The sequence below is a fragment of the Pelodiscus sinensis genome, chromosome 9 (genome assembly GCF_049634645.1).
Source record: "Pelodiscus sinensis isolate JC-2024 chromosome 9, ASM4963464v1, whole genome shotgun sequence".
In the NCBI taxonomy this organism is placed as follows: Eukaryota; Metazoa; Chordata; order Testudines; family Trionychidae; genus Pelodiscus; species Pelodiscus sinensis.
The window spans coordinates 62,078,533-62,099,787 of NC_134719.1; the positions used below are offsets into that span (position 1 = coordinate 62,078,533).

A 21,255-nucleotide genomic window follows, 5' to 3' on the forward strand; every position below is an offset into this window, starting at 1 on the left:
AGAAAAGGGAAAATCTAGTACAAATGAATAAACTGGTCTATAAAGCATTTAAACCAGATGGGGGGGAAAGCATGAAATGAACCATTGTGAACACCCAAGATTGAGGAGAATAATTAGGCAAATCAAGCTCTGAAAATGCAGTAACACAGGGACCAAGATGTTAATGGAAGTACTGGGAGATCCTCAGAATAATTGACAGTTAAAAATACAAGTGCTAATTCTTTATGAACTGGGCTTAAATGCATGTTTTCATATGGAGCATTTTTACTTTTTAATCATAACTAAAATATTCAAGGGTTTTTTTTTAATGGAGAAAGAAAATTTAAATTTAAACCTAGAGAATGTTCGACCATGTATTGTTTTATGTGCTGTTATCTGCTCTTCTGGAGAATGAACAGGTTCAGTATTTAAAAACTCTACATGAAAAAATTATTTTTTACCATCTCCCCAGTAATTCTCCCCAGGAATATAAGACTTTCTCGGGACAATCCTTAGATACATCACCAGTACCACTTGAGAGTTCGTTATCGCTCTCTGCAAAGAAATAAAAACATGCACAGATTTACCAAAGAGATAATAGATTTTTTTTAAATAACTTTTTTTCCTGACAAACAATTACATAACACTACAAAGACAGAAAATACAACTGAATATGGAAAGCTTCAGGATTTGGGCGGACGAGTGTAAGATGAAATTTAAGACGCAGAGATTTAAAACAACACACTTAGGGCATGTCTTCACTATGGGACAGATCAATAGGGCAGTGATCAATCCAGTAGGGGAGTGATTTATCGCGTTGAGTACAGATGTGTCAAATTAATTGCCGATTGCTCTCCTGTTGACGCTGGTATTCTATCACACTGAGAAGAGCAAGGGGAGTCAATCGGAGAGTTTTTTCTGTTGACTCCACCTGGTAAGGACCCTGTGGTAAGTAGAACTAAGACATGTCGATTTGAGTTATGCTACTAACGTAACTCAAATTGCATAACTTACGTCAACCTGTCCCTGTATTGTAGACCTGCCCATAGGAAAGAATACATAACAGACAGATTAGGGAACTATTACTTAGAAAGGCATTAAGTGAAGAAATTATCTGTGATACAATTAATAAGAGTACTACTGCCAAATAAAAGACAATTCCATTTCCAGGTTTTACATACTGAGAAATTTCCCATCAGCTAGAACAGATATTAGTCCTTTACATTGTACCACACCCAGAATAATATGTACAGTTCTTGCCTCAGGAACTCTGATTACATCTCACAGGGGCAAAAAGGCATCTTACTAAAATGATCTACAGAGGAGCACTAATAGCATGACTTGCAAGCTGAAATTATATGGGAAGTTAGAAGTGAAAAGGCAATCTCAGTAGCGTTAAGGGTAAGTGGCTTTGACTGAGTTAAATACAGAGGTAAAATGGATGTCATGAGTCTGTGAATCAGAAATTATGTTGAAGATAAGATTACAGGTAACAGTTTCTAAACTGCTTAAATTAGGAGTCTAAGTCCCATTCTGCAGATGGAGGACTGACATGTAGAGTTTTTAAGTTACTTGCCTGAGGTCACACACTGTGTCAAAGTTGAGAACTGAACTTGGATCTTTAGAGTCCCAGTCCAGTACTTTAACTACAGGAAAAACCCCTCTGTCTCACACGGGAATATTTCACATTGCTCTCACCTGACTTCCTCTAATATGCAGAATGATGCTGATGAATTTATGGCCAGGGTAGGGCCAGGTTATCCTGTCACAAGAATCAAATTATAGGAGACCCTTGTGGTTCACATACAGAGAGAAGTTACATCTATACAGCAGCTTTATTTCTAAATAACAAAAGGCGTGTCTACACACCAAGCCATTATTTTGAAATAATGGCAAGATGAAGGACTTCTTACTTCGACTCCAGTAACCCTCCTTTTACGAGGAGTAAGGGAAGTCAAAGGAAGATTGTTCCTTTGACTTCCTGCTGTGTAGACGGTGTCAAAAGTTGAATTAAGCTATTTCATCTTCACACAATTGACGTAGGTGAAGTTGCAAATCTTAATTTGACTTTTGCCCTGCTGTGCAGACGTACCCTGAAATATCAGAGCAAGCACCATCACCAAAAATAAACACGATACAAAGGAGTCACCATCTATACAAACTTTTTCTTGGTCCCAACCACTGAAAGCACAGATTTCCAATTATACATTTACTAGTAATCCTGGATCTTCAAGCAAAATCTTAAAAGCAAAATACAAATAAAATATGGTTACATATTTGAAGCTAATATGTTTTTTAAGAGAATTGGCACTGAGCAGCCCAATCACCGTTCTTTTGTACCTCTCTGGCACCCCAAAGGAATGTCTGCCGTGTTCCTGTTATTCTTGTATGCCCAAAGTAGCTAAGCATAGTTCAGAGTAGGTCTGCTTATGCTTTAAATTTTGACAGAGGGCAAATTATCCCAAGAACCTACGGAGCACAAAAAGATGGCTTAAAGCAACTTTTGCCCCACAAGGGTGTGATGAGTTCAGACACACTCTTAAGATTCTTCCAAAATCCTTAATTTTCAACACTTCATTAGAAACAAGTTGATTTATTGTTAGCAAAAGTATTTCATGTAGAAAAGGTTTTCTCCAACATAGTTGCATGAATTCTCTCCTAACTAAAGCTTTATCACAGTCACTCTGACCCCAGTTACAGGTTCCTAATTAATAATCTCACCAGTTGTCATGTACAAGACATAAATGAAAATATATTAATCCTGGAATTTGACAATCAATCATGAGGACGAAGATTGCTCGTGTATTGCACCTCAAAGACACTCAAAGCCATGTGAACAGAAATACTGGTTTGGAAAATTATTAGAGTTCCGCCACCTCCCATTTAGATATATCAGACTGAGATTTAAAAAATGGGGTTTGGGGATTCATTCAAACCCAGGTCTCTCTTATTTCAGGACCTCTTGTAACAAGGGGTTATGCTGGGGGAATATTGCTGAGATAATGAATTCAGGGCAAACCAAAACATGGTTCCAAAACCAAACCAAACCAGAAGCAGTTTGCATATTTTCATTGGTATAAGGTTATCCAATTAAACTATGATCATATAGATCATTGTTATATATTTGCAACAAATCTTGTAAAAAGTGTCCCACGAGAGTTGTCTAATGAAAAGCGTACGATTCACTGGTTATGATTACACTGTGTGTGTGCATGTGTCATTTTTGTATTTGAAATTATGAGTATTGGCCATATAGTTTTATTTCAAAATGTTGGATTCTGAATAGCACCATGGAAGCGCTTGGCCAGCCTATTAAGAAAGGACTATTCCAGTTGATCAGAAATACTTAACTGACAATGGGCATTGGGAGGAGCTAATCCACATCTGATAAGAACTGAGTCATGCATGTACTTGTTTATTTGACTCCAAACTCCAGCTTGCTGCTGTAATTTTCTGCAGTAAGAATAATGGGTTTCCTTCAATGTGATAGCGGATATAAAAGGCCCCGGAAACCCCTCCATTTTGTCTTCAGTCCTGCTTCTTACCTCTGGAGGAATTTTTGCTACAAACTGAAGCTCTAAAACAAAGGATTGAATAACCTAACCAACCTGCAGATGTTTTAAAAAGACAATATAGGTCAGCAGTTTCTTTAACCTCTGAGACAAGCCTGAACCAGTATGTATTTGATTCCTCTAAACAATTTCAACTCTCATCCTTTCTTCTTTCCTTGATTAAACCTTTAGATTTTAGATACTAAAGTATTGGTAACAGCCAATGTTCACTCTAATTTTTTTTCATCCATGTGTGCAATAAAATTCATTATGTGCACCAAGGCATGTGTGGGTAGGCACCACCAACAGAAACACATGCTGCTGGTTGTGGGTGCTCTGCTAATCATTTGAATCTCTCCTGGGTGGCTGCCCAAGCACTCAACTTACAAGGAACACTGGTAAGAGCATGATTTTGGGGTAAGACATGGGGTGTGACTGGTCCTCTGGGATCAGAAGAACCTTTTATTCATAATACAGGGAAACTGAAGCACCTGAAGGAATAGCTTGTATGATATTTTGTCAGCTTTATGGTGAAACAGAAGTGCTCTTTGTCCGGTTTGGTATACCTTGTAAGTGGAGGAACCCGAGTATTGGGCTGAGTGGCCTAGTTTCTAAGCAATTTGTCCTGAATTGATACTCTCAGTAGTGTCCCACAGAATACCCCTTGTTACAATAGGTCCTGAAATAAAGGATACCTGGGTTTGAATGAATCCCTTCCCCCCCACACACACACTTTTTTTTAATCACAATACAATCCTACAGGCAAAATTTTGATTAGATAGATTCAGAACCTTTCGTGAAAAGTGGAAACACTGAGCTCAGAAAATCAATTTTTCCTTATAAAGCAAGGATACAATTAGGTATACCAAAAAATAAGATGCCCAAGGAACTGTACTATATTGTCCAGATCTACAAAGTATATTATTAAATTCTAATACAAATAGAAAATGTTGTGGACCCATCCTCATTTGCCTCACAACCTGAGGAGTAATTAAAAATTAAAAAGTAATTGACAAAAACAAATAAAGTTCGCCCCTGCTGATTTTTCCAGCTGAATCAGGTAGTTTCTACACTGAAATGGGATTTCTGTTACAGTCATAGGCGTGCGCACAGGCCGGGTGTGCCCAGGAACACCCTAATGTCTCGGACAGCTAGCGGCTGCTGGTGGAGAGGGGGATTTGAGATGGGGAGCCGCAGCCCCTCACTTTCCCTGCAGCCATCTATGGGGCACTTTGGGGCAGAGAGAGGGCGTGCGCGGCAGAAGCAGCTGGGCCCTGACCACAGACGCCGGCCCGAGCCATTTTTGCGCCCCGGGCCCCACCCGTCCCCACCTGGCAGCACCCTGCGGCACCCCTTCCTTGCCCGGGGGCGCCTCCACCCAGCCTGGCAGCACCACGTGGTGCCCTTTCTGTGCGCACGGCCCCGTCCCCATCACCGTCCCAGCAGCACTGCACGGCGCCCATTCTGCACCTGAGGCCACAGCCCCGTCCTCGTCCCCACCCAGCCTGACAGCACCACGCGGCGCCCCTTAAAGTGAGATGCCCCAGGCTAGGGCCCAGCCAGCCTATAGCTTGGGCCAGCTCTGACTCCTGCCCCACAAACTGGAAGGCAGAAGCCGGTTTAGCCGAAGGTAAGGTAAAGTAAGGGAAGGGAGAGGAGAGGAGGGGAAGGGAGAAAAATAGGGGGCAGGGGTGGGAGAGGAAGGGGCTTGTGCTGAGGGAAGGGGGGCGGGTCAGGAGAAGAAAGGGGAAGGCACCAAGGGACAGGATAGAGGAGAGACAAATGCCAGGGAGCCAAGTGGAGACAACGAGGAAAAGGACAGGAGGGGCGGTGTCAATGGGAGGGGGGACAGGATGATGCTGGGAGAGGATAGGGCCACTCTGATCATCTGAGCTACCCCTCCTCGTCCCCTCGCCTAACACCTCCCTCTACACACCTGCCCTGCCTCTCTCCTCTGTTTCTGATCCCTCCCCTGCAGGTGTCTGCCCTTCTGCTTCACCCCCCAGAATCCCTGGTACCTGCAACTTCCCTTACCCCTGCACCCTCCTTTACCCTTGCTCCATCCCCACCTTTCTTATGCCCACCCCTCCTTTCAACCCTTCTCCTAGCACCTCCCCTCTCGTGCCCCCAATGCCCCTCCCCTCTTCTCGCATCACCCTCCCACCCCTACTGACACCTCTCAAATGGTGGTACCATTTGTAGTCGGATCCCAACAGGTTTTCTGGGACATTTGCTGCCTTTATCAGGACACTGGGACAGAACCCTTAAATGTGGGACTGTCCCGGAAAAAAGGGACGTTTGGTCACCATAGTCCTATCAAGATAGAAGACAATTGCCCTTCTAACGTCCAGAGTGTGTAAAAGGGCCTCTTCTCTAGAGCTGTGCGGTTTTGGATAGAAGGTGGGAAGGACTATCGGTTCATTGATATGGAATTCCGACCGAACTTTGGGCAAAAAGACAGATGAGGCTGCAGAATAATCTTGGGCTTGTGAAGGGTCATGTATGGAGCCATGAGCACTGCAAGTTCGCGAACCCTCCTTGCGGATGTTGTTGCAAGGAGAAACAGAGTCTTCATGGTGAGGAAGGTAAGTGATGAAGTTGCCCATGGTTTGAAAGGTGCTTTTGCGAATGAGTGGAGGACCAATCCTAAGCCCCACGTGGGAGGTATGGTTGTACGCTGTGGGTGAAGGATTTGTAGACCCTTCCAGAATCTCTTAAGAGATGGGATGGGAAAATATGGAGGACCCAAAAATGCGGGGGATGGAAGGACGTAATGGCCGCTATGTGCACTGGGAGCGATGAGAGCAGTACATTTTGTTGTTTCAGGTGCATAATTTTTCCAGTATCAGGTGAATAGGCATCCCAGAGAGTTGGATTCCTGTGTGTGTGCACCCTGCATAAAGCCACGCCATTTGTACAGGTAAGTCTTGGGTGGTGTTTGCCTCCTGCTGTGCAGCAATACGTTTCTCACTTGTTGGGAACACTGCTGCTCCACTTCCGAGAACCAGATAGGTATCATGCCGTCAGGTGTAGCGTTTGCGGCTGGGGGTGAAGTATTGAGCCCGTGTTCTGAGTGAGAAGGTCCAGGCAGTTTGGAAGCAGACAGGGAAGACATAGAGACAGTTGATAAAGATAGGGGAATCATGTCTGTCGAGGCCACGCTGGGACTATTAGAATCACCCAGGCTCCATCTTCCTATATCTTTCGGAGGACTCTGGGAATGAGGGGGATAGGAGGAATGGCATATAGTAAATGGGTCCTCCAAGAAAGGAGCATTGCATCTCCCAGGGAGCCATATCCTATGCCTGCTCTAGAAAAGTACTGGGGGCATTTGGAGTTCTGTCTGGTCGCAAAGAGGTCTATCTGCGGTACAGCCCAATGTTGGAAGAGCTCATGGGTGATATGATCTTGCAGCTTCCACTCATGCTTTTTGAGGAAGTTGCAGCTGAGAGTGTCTGCCATAATATTCTTGTCTCCAGGTAAGTATGCTGCAGTAATGGTTATGTTGTGGCGGATACACCAGTTCCACAGCTTGATTGCCTCTACACATAATGATGGGATCTTGCACCCCCTTCGCGACTGATGTAGAACATCTTAGTTATGTTGTCGGTGAGGATACGCACCGAAGACCCCTGGATGTGTGGGAGGAAGTGCTTGCATGGGTTGTGAACTGCTCGAAGCTCGAGCAGGTTTATATGGAGTTTGGACTCATCTTTGGACCACTTTCCTTGTGCGACCTGTTGTTGGAAGTGTGCATCCCACCCCATCAGTGAGGTGTCCGTAGTAATCTGTTTGGACAGCTGCTCGCAATGGAAAGGCATCCCTTTGCATAGGTTCTGCACCTGGGTCCACCATCGGAGGGAGATTAGGACCCACGGAGGAGGCGAGGCGTGCCTGTGGACATGGCAGCTGGCTAGCGTGAACACTGAAGAAATCCAGTGCTGGAAACATTAAAAGCGCAGCCTGACATGCAGAACTACGTATGCGATGGCCACCGTGGGCTGGTGGTAACGATAGTGACAAGGCTTTTTATGTTGTCAAAACAGTGATTGGGGAGATAGGCTCGTGGTGTTATGGAATCTATGCGAGGCCCTATGAACTCCAGGGATTCCGTAGGGAATAGTGTGGATTTCTGCTGATTGATAAGGAAGCCTAGAGACTGAAGAAAGGCCTTTGTAAACCTGATCATGCCTCTTGTGGTGTGTTGTGAGGAGCCCTTGATAAGGCAGTCATCCAGATAGGGGAATATTGTAATGCTGTTGTGTCTGAGATGTGCTGCTGCCACTGTGAGGTACTTGGGAAAGACTCTAGGGACAGAGGAGAGTCTGAATGGAAGGACTCTGTACTGGAAGTGATGTGAAGCTACCACAAATCAGAAACGCCTACATGCGGGATGTATTGTGACATGAAAATATGCAACTTGAAGGTCGAGGGCTGCAAACCAGTCCCCTCTGTCCAATGCCGGAATTATAGTGGTGAGAGTGATCATTTTTAATCGCTGCTTGCGGAGGTTCTTGTTTAATTGCCCCAGGTCCAAGATGGGCCTCCAACCCTCCTGAACTCTTCTCGGTGAGAAAGTAGTTCGAACTAAAAACCTCTCCTTTCGAATCTTTTTGGGACTCATTCTACAGCTCCTATATTGAGGAGATGTTGCACCTCTTAGCGGAACAGTGTGTCATGAGAAAAGTCCCTAAAGAGGGAGGAAGAAGGTAGGAAGGTTGGGGAGATTGCTGTGAAGGGGATAGAATATCCGCAGCTGATGATTTCTAGTACCCACCGATCTGTGGTGATTGCTGCCCATTGATTATAATAAGGGCACAAGCAGTGGTGAAATATGTTGGACTTGCCAGGTACAGGAGTGGAAGGGAGGTTGGGCAGACCTTCAACCAAATTCTCAAACTTGCTGCCTAGAGGCGTAAGTCATGGAAGAGCAATTGTTAGGGCCTCTTCTACGGTGGATTCGAGGTTGGAAGGGATTCTGTTGAAAAGGCTGGTGCTGCTGTTTTCTAGTAAAGGCCGTGTCCCTGTGTCTCTGGTAAGGTGTGTAGCGCTTCCTCCGGGAGAGTGGAGTGTGCAAATCTTTGCTAGAGTGCAAGGCCTCATCAGTACCTATAGCAAATAATTTGGTTTTAGCAAATGGCAGGTCGTCTACTTTGGCCTGGAGGTCCTTAGGGACTTCCTGCTGCTTGCAGCCAAGATGCAAGTCTCATTACCACAGACATCGCAGTAGACCTAGCTGCAGTATCTAGGCAATTTGTAGCATTATCTGGGATATAGTGAATCCCTCTTTAATGATTGCCTTAAGGATAGGTCTTTTGTCCTCTGCAATATTGTGCATAAGCTCTGTTAGAGACGTGTAACTGTCAAATCACAATACGCACGCAACCCTGTTTAGTTGGCTATGAGAAGCTGCAGGTACTTCATACTTTCCTCCCAAAGACACTGAGGTGTTTGTGGTCTTTGTCCTGTGTCTGAGCCTTGTGCTGCGGGTTTTTGGCCCTTTGGTTCGCAGCATCAACCACCAAGGAGTTAGGGTGAGGGTGTAAGTACAGGAATTCCATGCCCTTTGATGGGACAAAATACTTTCTATTGGCACTTTTGTTGGTTGGGGGGGGGGGCCATGGCTGGGGTTTGCCATACTTCGTCAGCTGCCTCAAAAATAGCTTAATCTAGAGGCAGGGCAATTTTGCAGAGGGCTGCAGGTTCTTTAGGAGCTTGTGGTGTTTTTCCTGCACCTCTGATAAGACTACCTCCTAACTGATACCTACTCTCTTAAAAAAGTGATAGAAATGTAGCCGTGTTAGTCTGGGGCTCACAGACGTCCCACTCTCCCCACCTCTAATATCATCTATTCACAGACACTTACCTTCCTCCCCCCCCCCCCCCCCCCCCCCGCATCCCCTCCTGTTCTGAAATGTGATTTGTCCTTTTCATATGTGTTCATTTTTTTAAATTGTATCCTTTGGTATATATGGTTGTGACTATTTTCTTCCACTATTTGATCTGAGGAAGTGGGTCTGGCCCACGAAAGCTCATCATCTAATAAACCATCTTGTTAGTCTTTAAAGTGCTACCTTGTCCTGCATTTTGCTTCAGCTACTCTCTTAAATAGCTCCTGGAACTGTTTACGGTCATCACTAGGTCCTGGCTCATTCAGGATAACCGCTTTATCAGGAGTGGAGGAGGAGTTATCATTGCGTGGTATGTCTGATTGCTGGGCCATTGGTTCATCCTCAATTTGCCCTTCTTTTACGTCCATGCCCTTGGATGGGGGACATGATGGGTCTGAACATATAGAGGTCACAAACCTCTGTGCAGATGTAGGAGGAGCAGTGGAAGTATGATGATATGCCCCATAGTGACAGGGGATCCATTGGCTATAATGTCCGTCGTAATGGTGCCAGTCCGGATGCCAGGGAGGATATTGAGAAGAGGTAAGATGCACCGTAAGGTGCATATGCTCTCTCTGGGGAGGAGTGTTGAGAGGAGAACCTACTCCTTGAAACACCTTGGTAGGCACTGATTTGAGATAAGGAAGGTGAACATGGCGAGCCCCTTATCGATAATGGGGGGCAAGAGCAGTGCCCTGTTGAAGGCAGAGCAGAGGGCCCAGTTCTGATCCTCCTGTCCTGTCTCGGTGGTACCTGTGTTTTGCTCATTGGGAATCAGCTGTGGAATGATGTCCTGTGAACGGTTGCTGAATCCCCTGGTACATGAGGTGGTGGCATGGGTGCAGTTGTGACCCGATGGGATGTGGAGTTAGTGTGAGGTACTGGAGGGCAGCTGGGACTAGTCCTGTCACCTCCCAGCGCCTGTGGTGGAGATTGCATGGGGGTTAACGTTGTGCCAGGGATACTGAGTGTGCTCGAGGCACCCCGTCTGTCCTTGATGCCATTGGTGCCTCTGTTTCATCAGGGCCCTTAGTAGGTGCCCTTTTTGATGCCTATGCAGGTGGTTTGTCCACCCATTTAGAGCGCACTGTTGGGCTTGTCATAGAGGAGGCTTGAGATTTCCCCATGCCCAAGGTGCCTGGATCATCCCCTTTACTGATTCTTGTGGGGAGAGAATGGGCTGCTGAGGATCTGGTTTCTCACCATGCCTTCTGAGGTAAAGGACCGGAGGGATTGCTCTAAGGGAATTTTGAGCTCGAGCCCTTATTGCCCCTTTTATAGGTATGAGGGTCCAGGGCTTTGTCAATAGACCGTAGGCAAGACTGGCATGTCGCCCCAAGGCTGAGTATACCATCCAAGTTGTGTAAACCAAGCTGCCTGCTTGGGTTATTAGTTGGTTTATTTTTTGGGGGGTCAGTTTGATTCAGCTGCCGAGGCTTGTCCCTGTGAGAGCTGCTACCAGCTTTTTTGTTTGTTTTTGTTTGAATAAAGAGAGCAGTCTATCTAAAGTACTCAATTGTTTCTCTTTGACTATCTAAAGTTGTCAATTGCTTCTCTTTGGTATGCAGAGCACGCTGAGGAAGAGAGGTTTGAGCTCCCTAGGTCGGTAGCCCAGGGCAGCCAAGAAGGAACTGAGGGAAAAGCGGACTGTGCATGCTACTTCAAAGGCAGGAATGCTGCTCTCCACTCACAAATGCCCAGCCTGCCTGGTGACTGTTTGAAAGTCTCTGATCGGTGGCGCCCGGCATGAGCAGGACACCAACAGTGGAGCACCCACAGGGACGTCACTCAAAGAACTCTCCTAGCTAATGTTATAGTTGTAATAAATGCAGTTTAACTGAAAAATTAAAGAGAAAAAGCAGATGACAGTGCAAAGTGGAGAAACAAGCTATGATAACACTAAATTTAAATTCCAAGCAGGGCTTTTCATAGTGGTATACAGATTTAGTAAACTTTTTAGAAACTTCCTAACAAAATTAGAAGTATGGATTTTCCATCTAGTGGTGTATGAAACATTGATTGCAGCTAAATGTACCTAAGTGACACACACACTTGTTCTTTAGAAACAATACTTTAAATATGGACTGAATTTGGGCTATCCATAGTGAAAATCTTTTCTATTTCACATCATAACAATTTTTTGGTCCAGTTGTGTTCTAACATTTAGTAACACATACTGCGCATCTTCAGAGAAAGAGTATTCTTAATTCTGTCCGAAACCTATTACCCATACTGTGAAATATAACAAAAAAATGGATTCAGATTATACCATTGCTTCTATGACAAAGTCTCATGATAGTGGAAACACCCTGAAGATTCCTTTGAAAGAAGGAGCTAGTCCCATTTTAGCCATTCTAGAAGCAAATAGCATCATCCTGGCTGAGTCGTGGCTGATCTCTGTTTAGCTGGTCTGTAACTGGCTTGACTACGTATAAATCTCATGAAGAATACCCCCACTTCTGAGGATTTATTGCCTCCTTGCAAAGCTGTGGAGCACAGGCTCCTCCCTATTTCTTTATATAATATAGTGCTGTTATAAGTGATTTTAGAATAAAGATACCTTTATACTGCCTGATCATTAAAAAAAAGAATCCTCATAGAGGGTTTTTTAGTTGTTTTGTAACACATTTTTTAAAGGAACACTGACGCAGGCAACACTGAGTATTATAGCTCTTATGACTTCTGACCAGCTGAGCCATTGGAACTTTCAGGGGCATCTCAAATTGTTTTCAAGTTTTCTTGCTGTAGAGTGGCAGGGAAATTTTAAAGCATTTCCTTAGAACAGCTAAAAATATTGCTGCCAAGCAGATTTTAACAATAGACTTCCGTCAAGAGAGCAGTCCCCATTTTATAAAGCTAGTAGGTGGCTCCTCCTCTTGGTCATCCTGGTCCCACACATAACTAAAGAAAGCTATAAAAAAAACAGTTGAGAGTCCAAGTTATACAACATGCCCACTCATTTGCTGAGTGAGAGACTAACGCAAGGAGAGAACTTCAGAGCCCAAACCAAGATTAGTTGATTCTTGTTTTGTCAAGATTTATTTGACTGCTTTAGAATGATTAAACCAATTCTGGTTTAGAACTATTATCCTAAAAAAATTAATGTATTGCAAATGTTCTGTCTGGCTGTATTTATAAGGAGAAAACTAATGGCTCCATTTTGTGTGGGGGCCTTTTGTTGAATTCTACTTAACAAGTCATTAATAGACTTATTACTCTCCCTCTAGTATTTAAAACCAATTACATATATGCAGTACTTTGCACTACATTTTCAATAACTGCAGCTGTTCTAAAACAGCAAGGAACAGGAGATCTGATTCAGTGAGTATCATTAATTTATATAGTAACTTAGAAGTAATTATTCTAAGTGACATCTTTAGCACATGCAAATAAATAAATCCTTGGCCCAAAGAACTTACAATTTGAACACTTAAGTGCAGTGTTAGAAATAATGTGCATGAATATAAAGCAGATTTGCTTGGCTAAGGAGAAAAAAAGGCTGATGATGAGCTTTAACTGCGAACCTGTTACAAACAAAAGAAACTTTGGAGTGGGTGAAGGTGACAAAAAAGTAGTCAGGAGAGAAGGTTGAGCAGAGCACAAGGAGTGGGAAGAGAGGTATAGGAGAAGGAAATTAGGTCAGATGTAGGTGGTAATGTCATTGGAGTGTTTTGAAAATGAGAAGTTTAAATTAAACATCCGAGAACAGGGAAAGTCAATATAAAGCCTGAAGGTGATGAGGTATGGTCACAGGAACAATAGGGAGATGCAACTGACAGCAGCATTTTGAACATATTAAATAAAACATAGAGATGTCAGTGAGAAAGAACAGAGAGACGCAGATTACAATAGGTTAAGCTGAGATCAGAAATACCAGAGCATGGATCAGTATGTGTTCTGGCAGTAATGATAGAGAAAAGAGGACAAATTATCAGAGATACTCAACATTTCCCAAGAAAAATTTGAAAAAAATCATTTGCGTAAAAAATGGAATTCTCAATGACAATATGAGTTTTATTTCAATATAAATGCAAAAAGATTAAAACAACCTTACAGATATCCATTTTATTGAAACAGCATTTTTTGTTTAAAAAAATCCAGCCAGTTCTACAGATGACACATTGATTATGAAACACCAGAAAAATAAGTTAACAATAAATTAGAAGCACATTAGATTTACACATTAAAGTAAAATAGTTCATAGGAAGAGAAAATCAGTCATTGGATGCAGCATTACCTTTGTATATGCAGCTACAAATCTGGGCATAAATGTGAATAATGACGGGGAGGGGGTGAAAAGTTGGACTTTTGTAAGTTACATGGTAGGAGGAAAATATTTCTCAATAGCTATTTAGAATATCTAAACAGAGAGCAAAAACAAAAAGGGGGGCTTAAAAAATTACGATAGTGTGTTGCTAGCTCTTTGAAAAGCTGTAGCAAACAAATTTTTCCATTCAGTATCACCCTTACACTTGTTCACGAATTGTTTGAACAGACTTCAATTTTTACAGAATTTGCCAATCAAAATTCTTCAACAACCATATTGTACTGACAAATTCCAACATGTTTATTGGCAAACTATTTGCTGAGTGTCTACTATTTTTATTATCATTGTGAGATTAGTCACTTGCATCACATGGTGTTGATTCTGTTTGCCTGATTGGAAAGGCAATTAAAACAGTGGCTGGGGGAGGACTGAATCACATTATTGTAATAGAAGCTGATCACAGATACAGAATTATCTCATCACATCAATATAAACTAATTGGGCAAGGTATGCATGGTTCCCTTCCCATCCATGAAAGGCTGTGTCATATTCAAGCTTAATTATATTTTAAAAAACATACATTTTGAAATAATTACAGTTGTATCAGGACTCATCCCACCTTCTCAATACCCTAAATATACAGAAATAAGGGAAACATCTCTTGCATCCATGCTACTTCTATGTTACCTGCAACACACAACACTCCCACCAAAAAGATATAAAAAAGGAATACATAGCCTAGCTTCAAACCATGCTGTTTCACAAAGCCTTAATGGTGACCTCATATGTTCGTATCATTTCTATGAGCAATCTGGCATGTCTGACTGTCACACAAAGGCTACGTCTACACTGGCCCCTTTTCCGAAAGGGGCATGTTAATTTCACAGGTCGTAATAGGGAAATCCGCGGGGGATTTAAATATCCCCCGCGGCATTTAAATAAAAATGTCCGCCGCTTTTTTCCGGCTTTTAGAAAAGCCGGAAAAGAGCGTCTACACTGGCCCCGATCCTCCGGAAAAAAAGCCCTTTTCCGGAGGATCTTATTCCTACTTTAAAGTAGGAAGGGCTTTTTTTCCGGAGGATCGGGGCCAGTGTAGACGCTCTTTTCCGGCTTTTCTAAAAGCCGGAAAAAAGCGGCGGACATTTTTATTTAAATGCCGCGGGGGATATTTAAAGCCCCCGCGGATTTCCCTATTACGACCTGTGAAATTAACATGCCCCTTTCGGAAAAGGGACCAGTGTAGACGAGCCCAAAGTGTTCATGTGGGAAGTTAAACTACCTCTATATGGCTAAGATCATGATCAAGGTTTTGCATGGAAACTCTGAGAGAAAGTGCTTTGGTTAAAATACACTGACAGATAACTGCCTCCTCAAAGCAGTATGAGCAAAAGACCATTATATTTTAGCTATGCATGTGGACTCCACTTTTTAAAAATATCAGATTATATTATGTCCGTTTCTCCCTTTTCTTTCTGAGGGGGCAATAGGTAAAGAACTGGTAGCAAAAATTAACAGACTGGTAAAACGCATTCAGAAGGGACCTGATCCAAACATAAGGCAGATTCATGCTGCTCAGAAGAGAGCAACAGCCATAACAGCAGCACCATGACCGAGGCAATTCAGAGCTAAAAAGATCCCTAAGACATTAAGACCTCTGTGATGAAACTTGGAGAACTTCAGTCTTGTCAACATTTTCCCCATAAACCCAGCAGATCCAGCTGAAGCCATGGCTGCACAGATAGCTACAGATTTATTAATATTTATATCATGCTCATCACGTCTCTCCACTTCATTCCCCAACAAAGGGAGCATATTTGCAATGTCCCATTGTCGTACTGCCCAATATAAACCCTTCCTGTATTCTTATAGTTGAAGAGATCTGCAACTGGACTGTCATCTATACAGTTTATCACCCAACTTATTTTGCACAACCTTTTAGAAAGATAAGTGATACACAGGTAACATGAAGAGAGTTGCTTTTAATTCAAACAAACATGCAATCGATGAAAAAAATAGAGCACTGATCTAAAAACAACAGGGAAGAACAGAACATGGAGGTGAATGTGAATGAAAATAACATCGAAGACTACGTGCTCCTTGGTCAAAGTCTGCAAATGTGTAATTTTCAAAAAGAATGTATACTGCCTTTTTTTAAGACTATTTGGCTTCAGTTACATATGACTGCATGGGAATGGGTCAAGGCCTGCAAGGAAAAGCTAGAGTAAACACAAATACTTTACACAAACACAAACACAAATACAAGGACTGGCTTTCTGCAGGAAGACAGCATCAGTGACAAACTAGTACTAGTGCAAGTCAATACATCAAAACTTTCCATCTAACCATTGCTTTTTATTGCTGCATTTGAGTGCACCGTGTTTGCATTCATCTGCATCTTTGTACACACATGAAATCTAAAAATTGTAGAAGGCAATGGCCACATCTTCCTATTTACATCTATTCTTAGTTTAGCATTATTATAAATGTGTATGACCTGTGAATGCCAACTGTTGTGTACGCTGTCAAACGTCAGCTATCTCTTGTGGAAAAGGGGAAGTATACGGGCCTAGCTTAACAGGCTAGCTACACTGACACTACAGTTAAAGCCAAGTTTCCTCCGAAAACCTGGGGGATGTGACACCTCATACATTTACAGAGGGTGTTACTACTGCTAGTGTTCTGCAATTTAATTTTTAAGACAGTTTAAAACCATTTTTAGTCTATTAATACCAACACATTGTGTTTGTATAATACTTTAAAAATATGCAAGGTCTGTCATACACCAGCTGGAGAAATATAATAAATGGCTCAACTATGAGCTTTAATGTTCAAACAGTTCATGGTTTATCAATGATTTTAGCTTACTGTTAATTTATTGCGTGGTTACAATTAACATGCTATGTTATATAGAATCATTATATGCTAAATAGAGTTAAATTGCAGGATTATAGATGGACATAATCATGTATTAGGTCTCTAAATAAGCAGGATTGAAGTGCAAGGCCTGCACGTTTTTAGCTTAGTTATTTTAGGCCTTGGTGCTAAGAAATTATGCCATAAGTGAGTCACTGAAGTATAATTTCATTTCCTAAGATTATGAGAAAAGAGGTAATATTTAAAAAACTTAGCCAGAAGATTAATTTTAAATGATAGAAATGCTGTAAAATAGTTTCCCCCATCCTAATATTTGTTTCAAAATATTTTGGAATAATTTTAGCAAATATGAAGCTATAACTATTCAAGAAAAAAATTAAAATATGGAGTGTGTGAATGAAAAAACATAATTAACATACTCCCATAATTTCTAAACACAATCCTCCTGCTCAGATTAAATGAGAAGCTAGAAGTGGAGGACCTAAGTAGGGTAAGGATAGACAATGCCTTAGAAGAAAAGGAAGTACACTGATCGAAAGAGGACAAACTGAAGAAGCGGGTTGTGTCCACGAAAGCTCATACCACTTACATGTTTTGTTAATCTTTAAGGTGCTGCTAGACTATTTGTTGTTTTTTAAACTAAAAAGGGACACTCTTCATTCAAGTAAATATTAAGTATCAAGTATTCAAGTAAATATTTGTTCATGCTCAATACACACAACATTGACTGTGAGAGCTGGGCGCTGCCTCTGCATCTAATCAAAGCATCGTAACAGTTCAATCAGCATACCAGCAAATTCTAAGTACACAAGCATAGTTAGTAAAACTATCCTATCCTGGGAGACCATCTTGGTTATAACAATCTTGCAGCCCACTGAGATGAAGGAAGGCCGCTCATGCAGCCCACTCACTACCCTAAGTTGCCCATTGCTGATGTAAGTCATGGTTTTGATGTGGCTGGAAACACTGGCAACGACTTCTGGCACAGAGGATGAAATCTCAACTAGGAGCAGCTGAGACAGTGTTCCACGTGGCTTTGCTCTTACAACCGAAGTTGACTTCATGATGTGGGGGCTACTTCTCTCTCCCCTCTCTCCTCAGGCTGCAGGGGGTGGGACAGTGAGAAAATTACTCGCGGCATCTGGATCTGACCTGCCACTGGTGGATGTGGTTCCCATTTGGTGGTGGAGCATAAAGGAGGGTTGATGCAGTTTTTGGACTGGACAGGGTAACTATTGTGGGGCTCCCTATTTCAGCACTGTTCTTTCCATCTAATCTAGTTGCTGGGTCTGCAGTGATGATGGGAGCTAGGCTAATCACCAGCCTATCATTTTAGTATGTGGAAAGGATTTTTCTCATAGGGCAAAACTGGCAAACTGCTCTGAGATTTTTTTCACCTTCCACCTGGAATTCAAGAGTCTAACTTTCAAGTTTACCTATTTCAGCTCTGGAAGATTCCAGTGCAGTTGAGAGTTTAGAAAGGATCCTGCTGAGAGCCCTATAATCTAGTGGACTACTTGGGCACTGACCCTGGGCACAACGCAGTCTGGTGAGAGGGCATGCCAATCTGTCTCACGCTGCTTGCAAATCCACATACTCTCTCTCCTTCTCCACATTAGAGGCAGCAGACTTGAGCTTCCAGTCAGGATCTCTTAGGAGACAAGAGAGTAAAGAGGGGGCATGGCCACCATCCCCACACTCAGGTTTATAACACATCGTGATATACCACTTACGCGAGCTGCAATGGAAAACCCTACTGGGTAATTTGAGGTGGTTACCCTCAGTAAAGTAATAATTTAAATAAGGTTATGGGCTCTGCTTTAAAAACTATTATGGTGAATGATGCACTTTTTTCACATCCACAGCAAATACAATTTTCATAACCAGAAAAGTCTCTTCTTCCCCTTTTCCAATCTATTGCTTGGCACAATGGTGACACAGACAATAAAAAGAGGAGAACCAGCAATTCCACATCACAGATGAGACATCCTCTGGATGAATCTTTCCCAGCAGATCTCCTTCTTGCTTCTGCTCCTCTTCATGGGGTGATGTGATGGTAGATTACAGCGATGTTATTGTGGGTGCAGTAGCTCATCTGACTTGCAGATAGCAAGTATCTCTCCCTGAAGCCTCAGAAGCAAACATGGGCCAGAGGACATTTCCAGCCCTGTCTCTCTTGATCTCAGGCTTCTTCCTCATCTTCAGATAAAATCTTAGAGGCCCTGATATACTTTCACTCAAAACAATTTTTTGTTTACTCATTGCACAAGTGTCATCTATGCATCAAGAATTTGTTTGTAAAAACATTTGTTCAAAAAGAAGACTTCACTCATATATATTCATGAATACCAAACCCTAAAAGGGTGCTAAGCATGGAAATTGAAAAGTTGGTATATACTTCACTTAAATCTTAATAGATAATTTCCCCCACTCCTTCATTCAGCATCACTTTCTTTACAGTTCACTAGTTTTACACCCACATTGATGACAAAGCCAATTAAATGCTGCACAATAGATAAGTGTTCCTATAAATGTAAATTCCTTCAAAATATACTGTACCATCTGAGTTTGACATCTCTATGAAAATGCAAAAAAGAGAAGTTTTTTTTTTTTTTTTTTTAAAGAGTGGGATGAGAGATACTTGGATGTCTTGTGGGAGTAATACTTAACCCCTGCAGACCAGAACAGTAAGAATCTAAGTCAAACAATATAGGGTATAACAGTAAAACTTTAAAATGGATTTTGCATCAGAACCCAGACACTCAGCAGAAAAAAGGTCACAGAGGTTATTGAGGGCATAGATAACTCCATTCCCCTTGGAGACTTTAAGGTGCCCCTCTTGGGGATACCTTAAAAATAAATATCCATTTTATAGGTAACAAAGGTAAAGAACGCAGCACAGGCGTAATGTGATCACAGCTATTCAATCTCATGAGCAGGCTTGTTTCTGCACTCTGCACAAGCTACATCAATTTACTGTAATCTATTATTTAAAGGGTAAAATGTCAATTTTACAGAGCATAAATTGAAGTAACTATATTTTAGCCTTTGATTAGATTAGCAGATAAAACTATCAAAACCCCACTTTTAAGCATCCCAGAAACCCAACCAAGTTGAACCAGAGTTGATAAACCAGAATTTGAAAAGTAACAATTCAGATTCCAAAACATTCTGTGTTAGCAGCAGTGTTGAAAGCAAGAGACAAGAAGTAATTCTACTCTACTCAGCACCGATAAGGATTCAGTTGGAGAACTGTGTCCAGTTATGAGCACCACACTTTAAGAAAGATGTGGAGGAGCAACAAAAATGAGTCACGATTTGGAAAGCATGACCTATGATGGAACATTGAAAAACTGGATTTGTTTAGACTAAGCAGGGGGCCTGATAACAGTCTTTGATTTCTTAAAGATAAGCATGATAAATTGTTCTCCTTATCCACAGAGGACAGAAGAAGAAAATAATGGGTTTAAATTGCAGCAAGGGAGATTTAGATTAGACCAGTGGTCACCACTCTCACAGACTGCGTGTGTATGTCACTCTCATAACACACACAGTCCTCACTCTCATCTCCTGACCCAACACACACGAGGGATTGTTGTTACTATTTGTACTGCTTGCAAAGTGGCTTATTTTTGGTTTTTGATTGGTCTGTGCATTTCATAATTTTCAATTTTCTCTTACGCTTAAATTTAATTCTTTGAATGGTGAGTTCTAAAATGCCGAACCTGTCATGGCTGGAGTCATTATCCCAATGGTAACTGCTTCTCCTGGAAGTGCCTGGCATGTCCCTACAGCCCCTGAGAAAGGCAAAGCAGGGAGTCTCCACATGCTGTCCTTGTCTGCAGATACTACTGAAGCTCCCATTGAGTAATAACAGCGAACTGTGGCCGGTAGAAGCTGAGGGCTCAGTGCCTGTAGGTGAGGGGCAGCACGTGGTACCATCGAGCCATTGCTGTACATGCCAGCTGCTCTCAGGAGTGGTGCAGAGCCAGGGAAGGAGTAAACCTGCCTTAACCCCACTGCTTCACCACCCAGAAGCCATCTCAGTTAAATGTGCCCAGCCAGAGCCTGCTTCCTGAACCCCTGTCCCAGCCCTGAACCTCCTCATACACCCAACCTCCTGCCCCAGACTTGAGTCCCCCTGCACCCAAACTCCTCCCCAGAGTTTGCACCCTGAATCCCCTCCTGGATCCCAATCCCGCCACCCTGGGCTAAACCTAGAGCCCCACCCACACTCCAAAGTCCTTGTGCTAAGATCAGAGCCTGCATCTCAACCCTCTACCCAGCCTGGTGAAAATGAGTAAGAATGGGGGCGGAAGGGGGATGGAGTGAGCAGGGTGAGGCCTCAGAGAAGGGATAGAGCAGGACAGGGCCTCAGAGAAGGGGCAGGAAGGAAGTGGGGAAAGGGTATTTAGGTTTGAGGTAGACCTTACATTGCACTTAAATTGAAAAAGTGATCTTGTGGTTAAAAAGGTTGGAGACCACTGAGTTAGACATTACAAAAAAAACTATAGGGGTGGTTCAGTATCAGAACAAATTAATCAGGGAGGTTGTGGGCTAGCCATCATCTAAGATTTGTAAGAACAAGTTAGTCAAACACCTGTCAGAGATGGTCTAGATCAGGGGTGGGGATCCTTTTTTGGGTTGGGGTTCTGTTCTGTCCTCCCATCCTCTCCTGCCAGGGCCCTGAGAC

General features: G+C 42.7%; 1 protein-coding gene across 6 annotated transcripts in view; it reads right to left on the minus strand.

Moving 5' to 3' along the window:
- Positions 1 to 21,255, minus strand: part of RABGAP1L (RAB GTPase activating protein 1 like) — a 414,231-nt gene that overhangs the window by 320,094 nt on the left and 72,882 nt on the right. For 5 of the 6 annotated variants that reach the window (XM_075936918.1, XM_075936919.1, XM_075936921.1 and 2 more), the window contains exon 12: positions 441 to 534. The exons of the other annotated variant lie outside the window; for it this stretch is intronic. In XM_075936918.1, the coding sequence (XP_075793033.1) occupies positions 441 to 534 (94 nt within the window). The remainder of the gene's footprint in view (positions 1 to 440; positions 535 to 21,255) is intronic. 6 annotated transcript variants of the gene reach the window in all.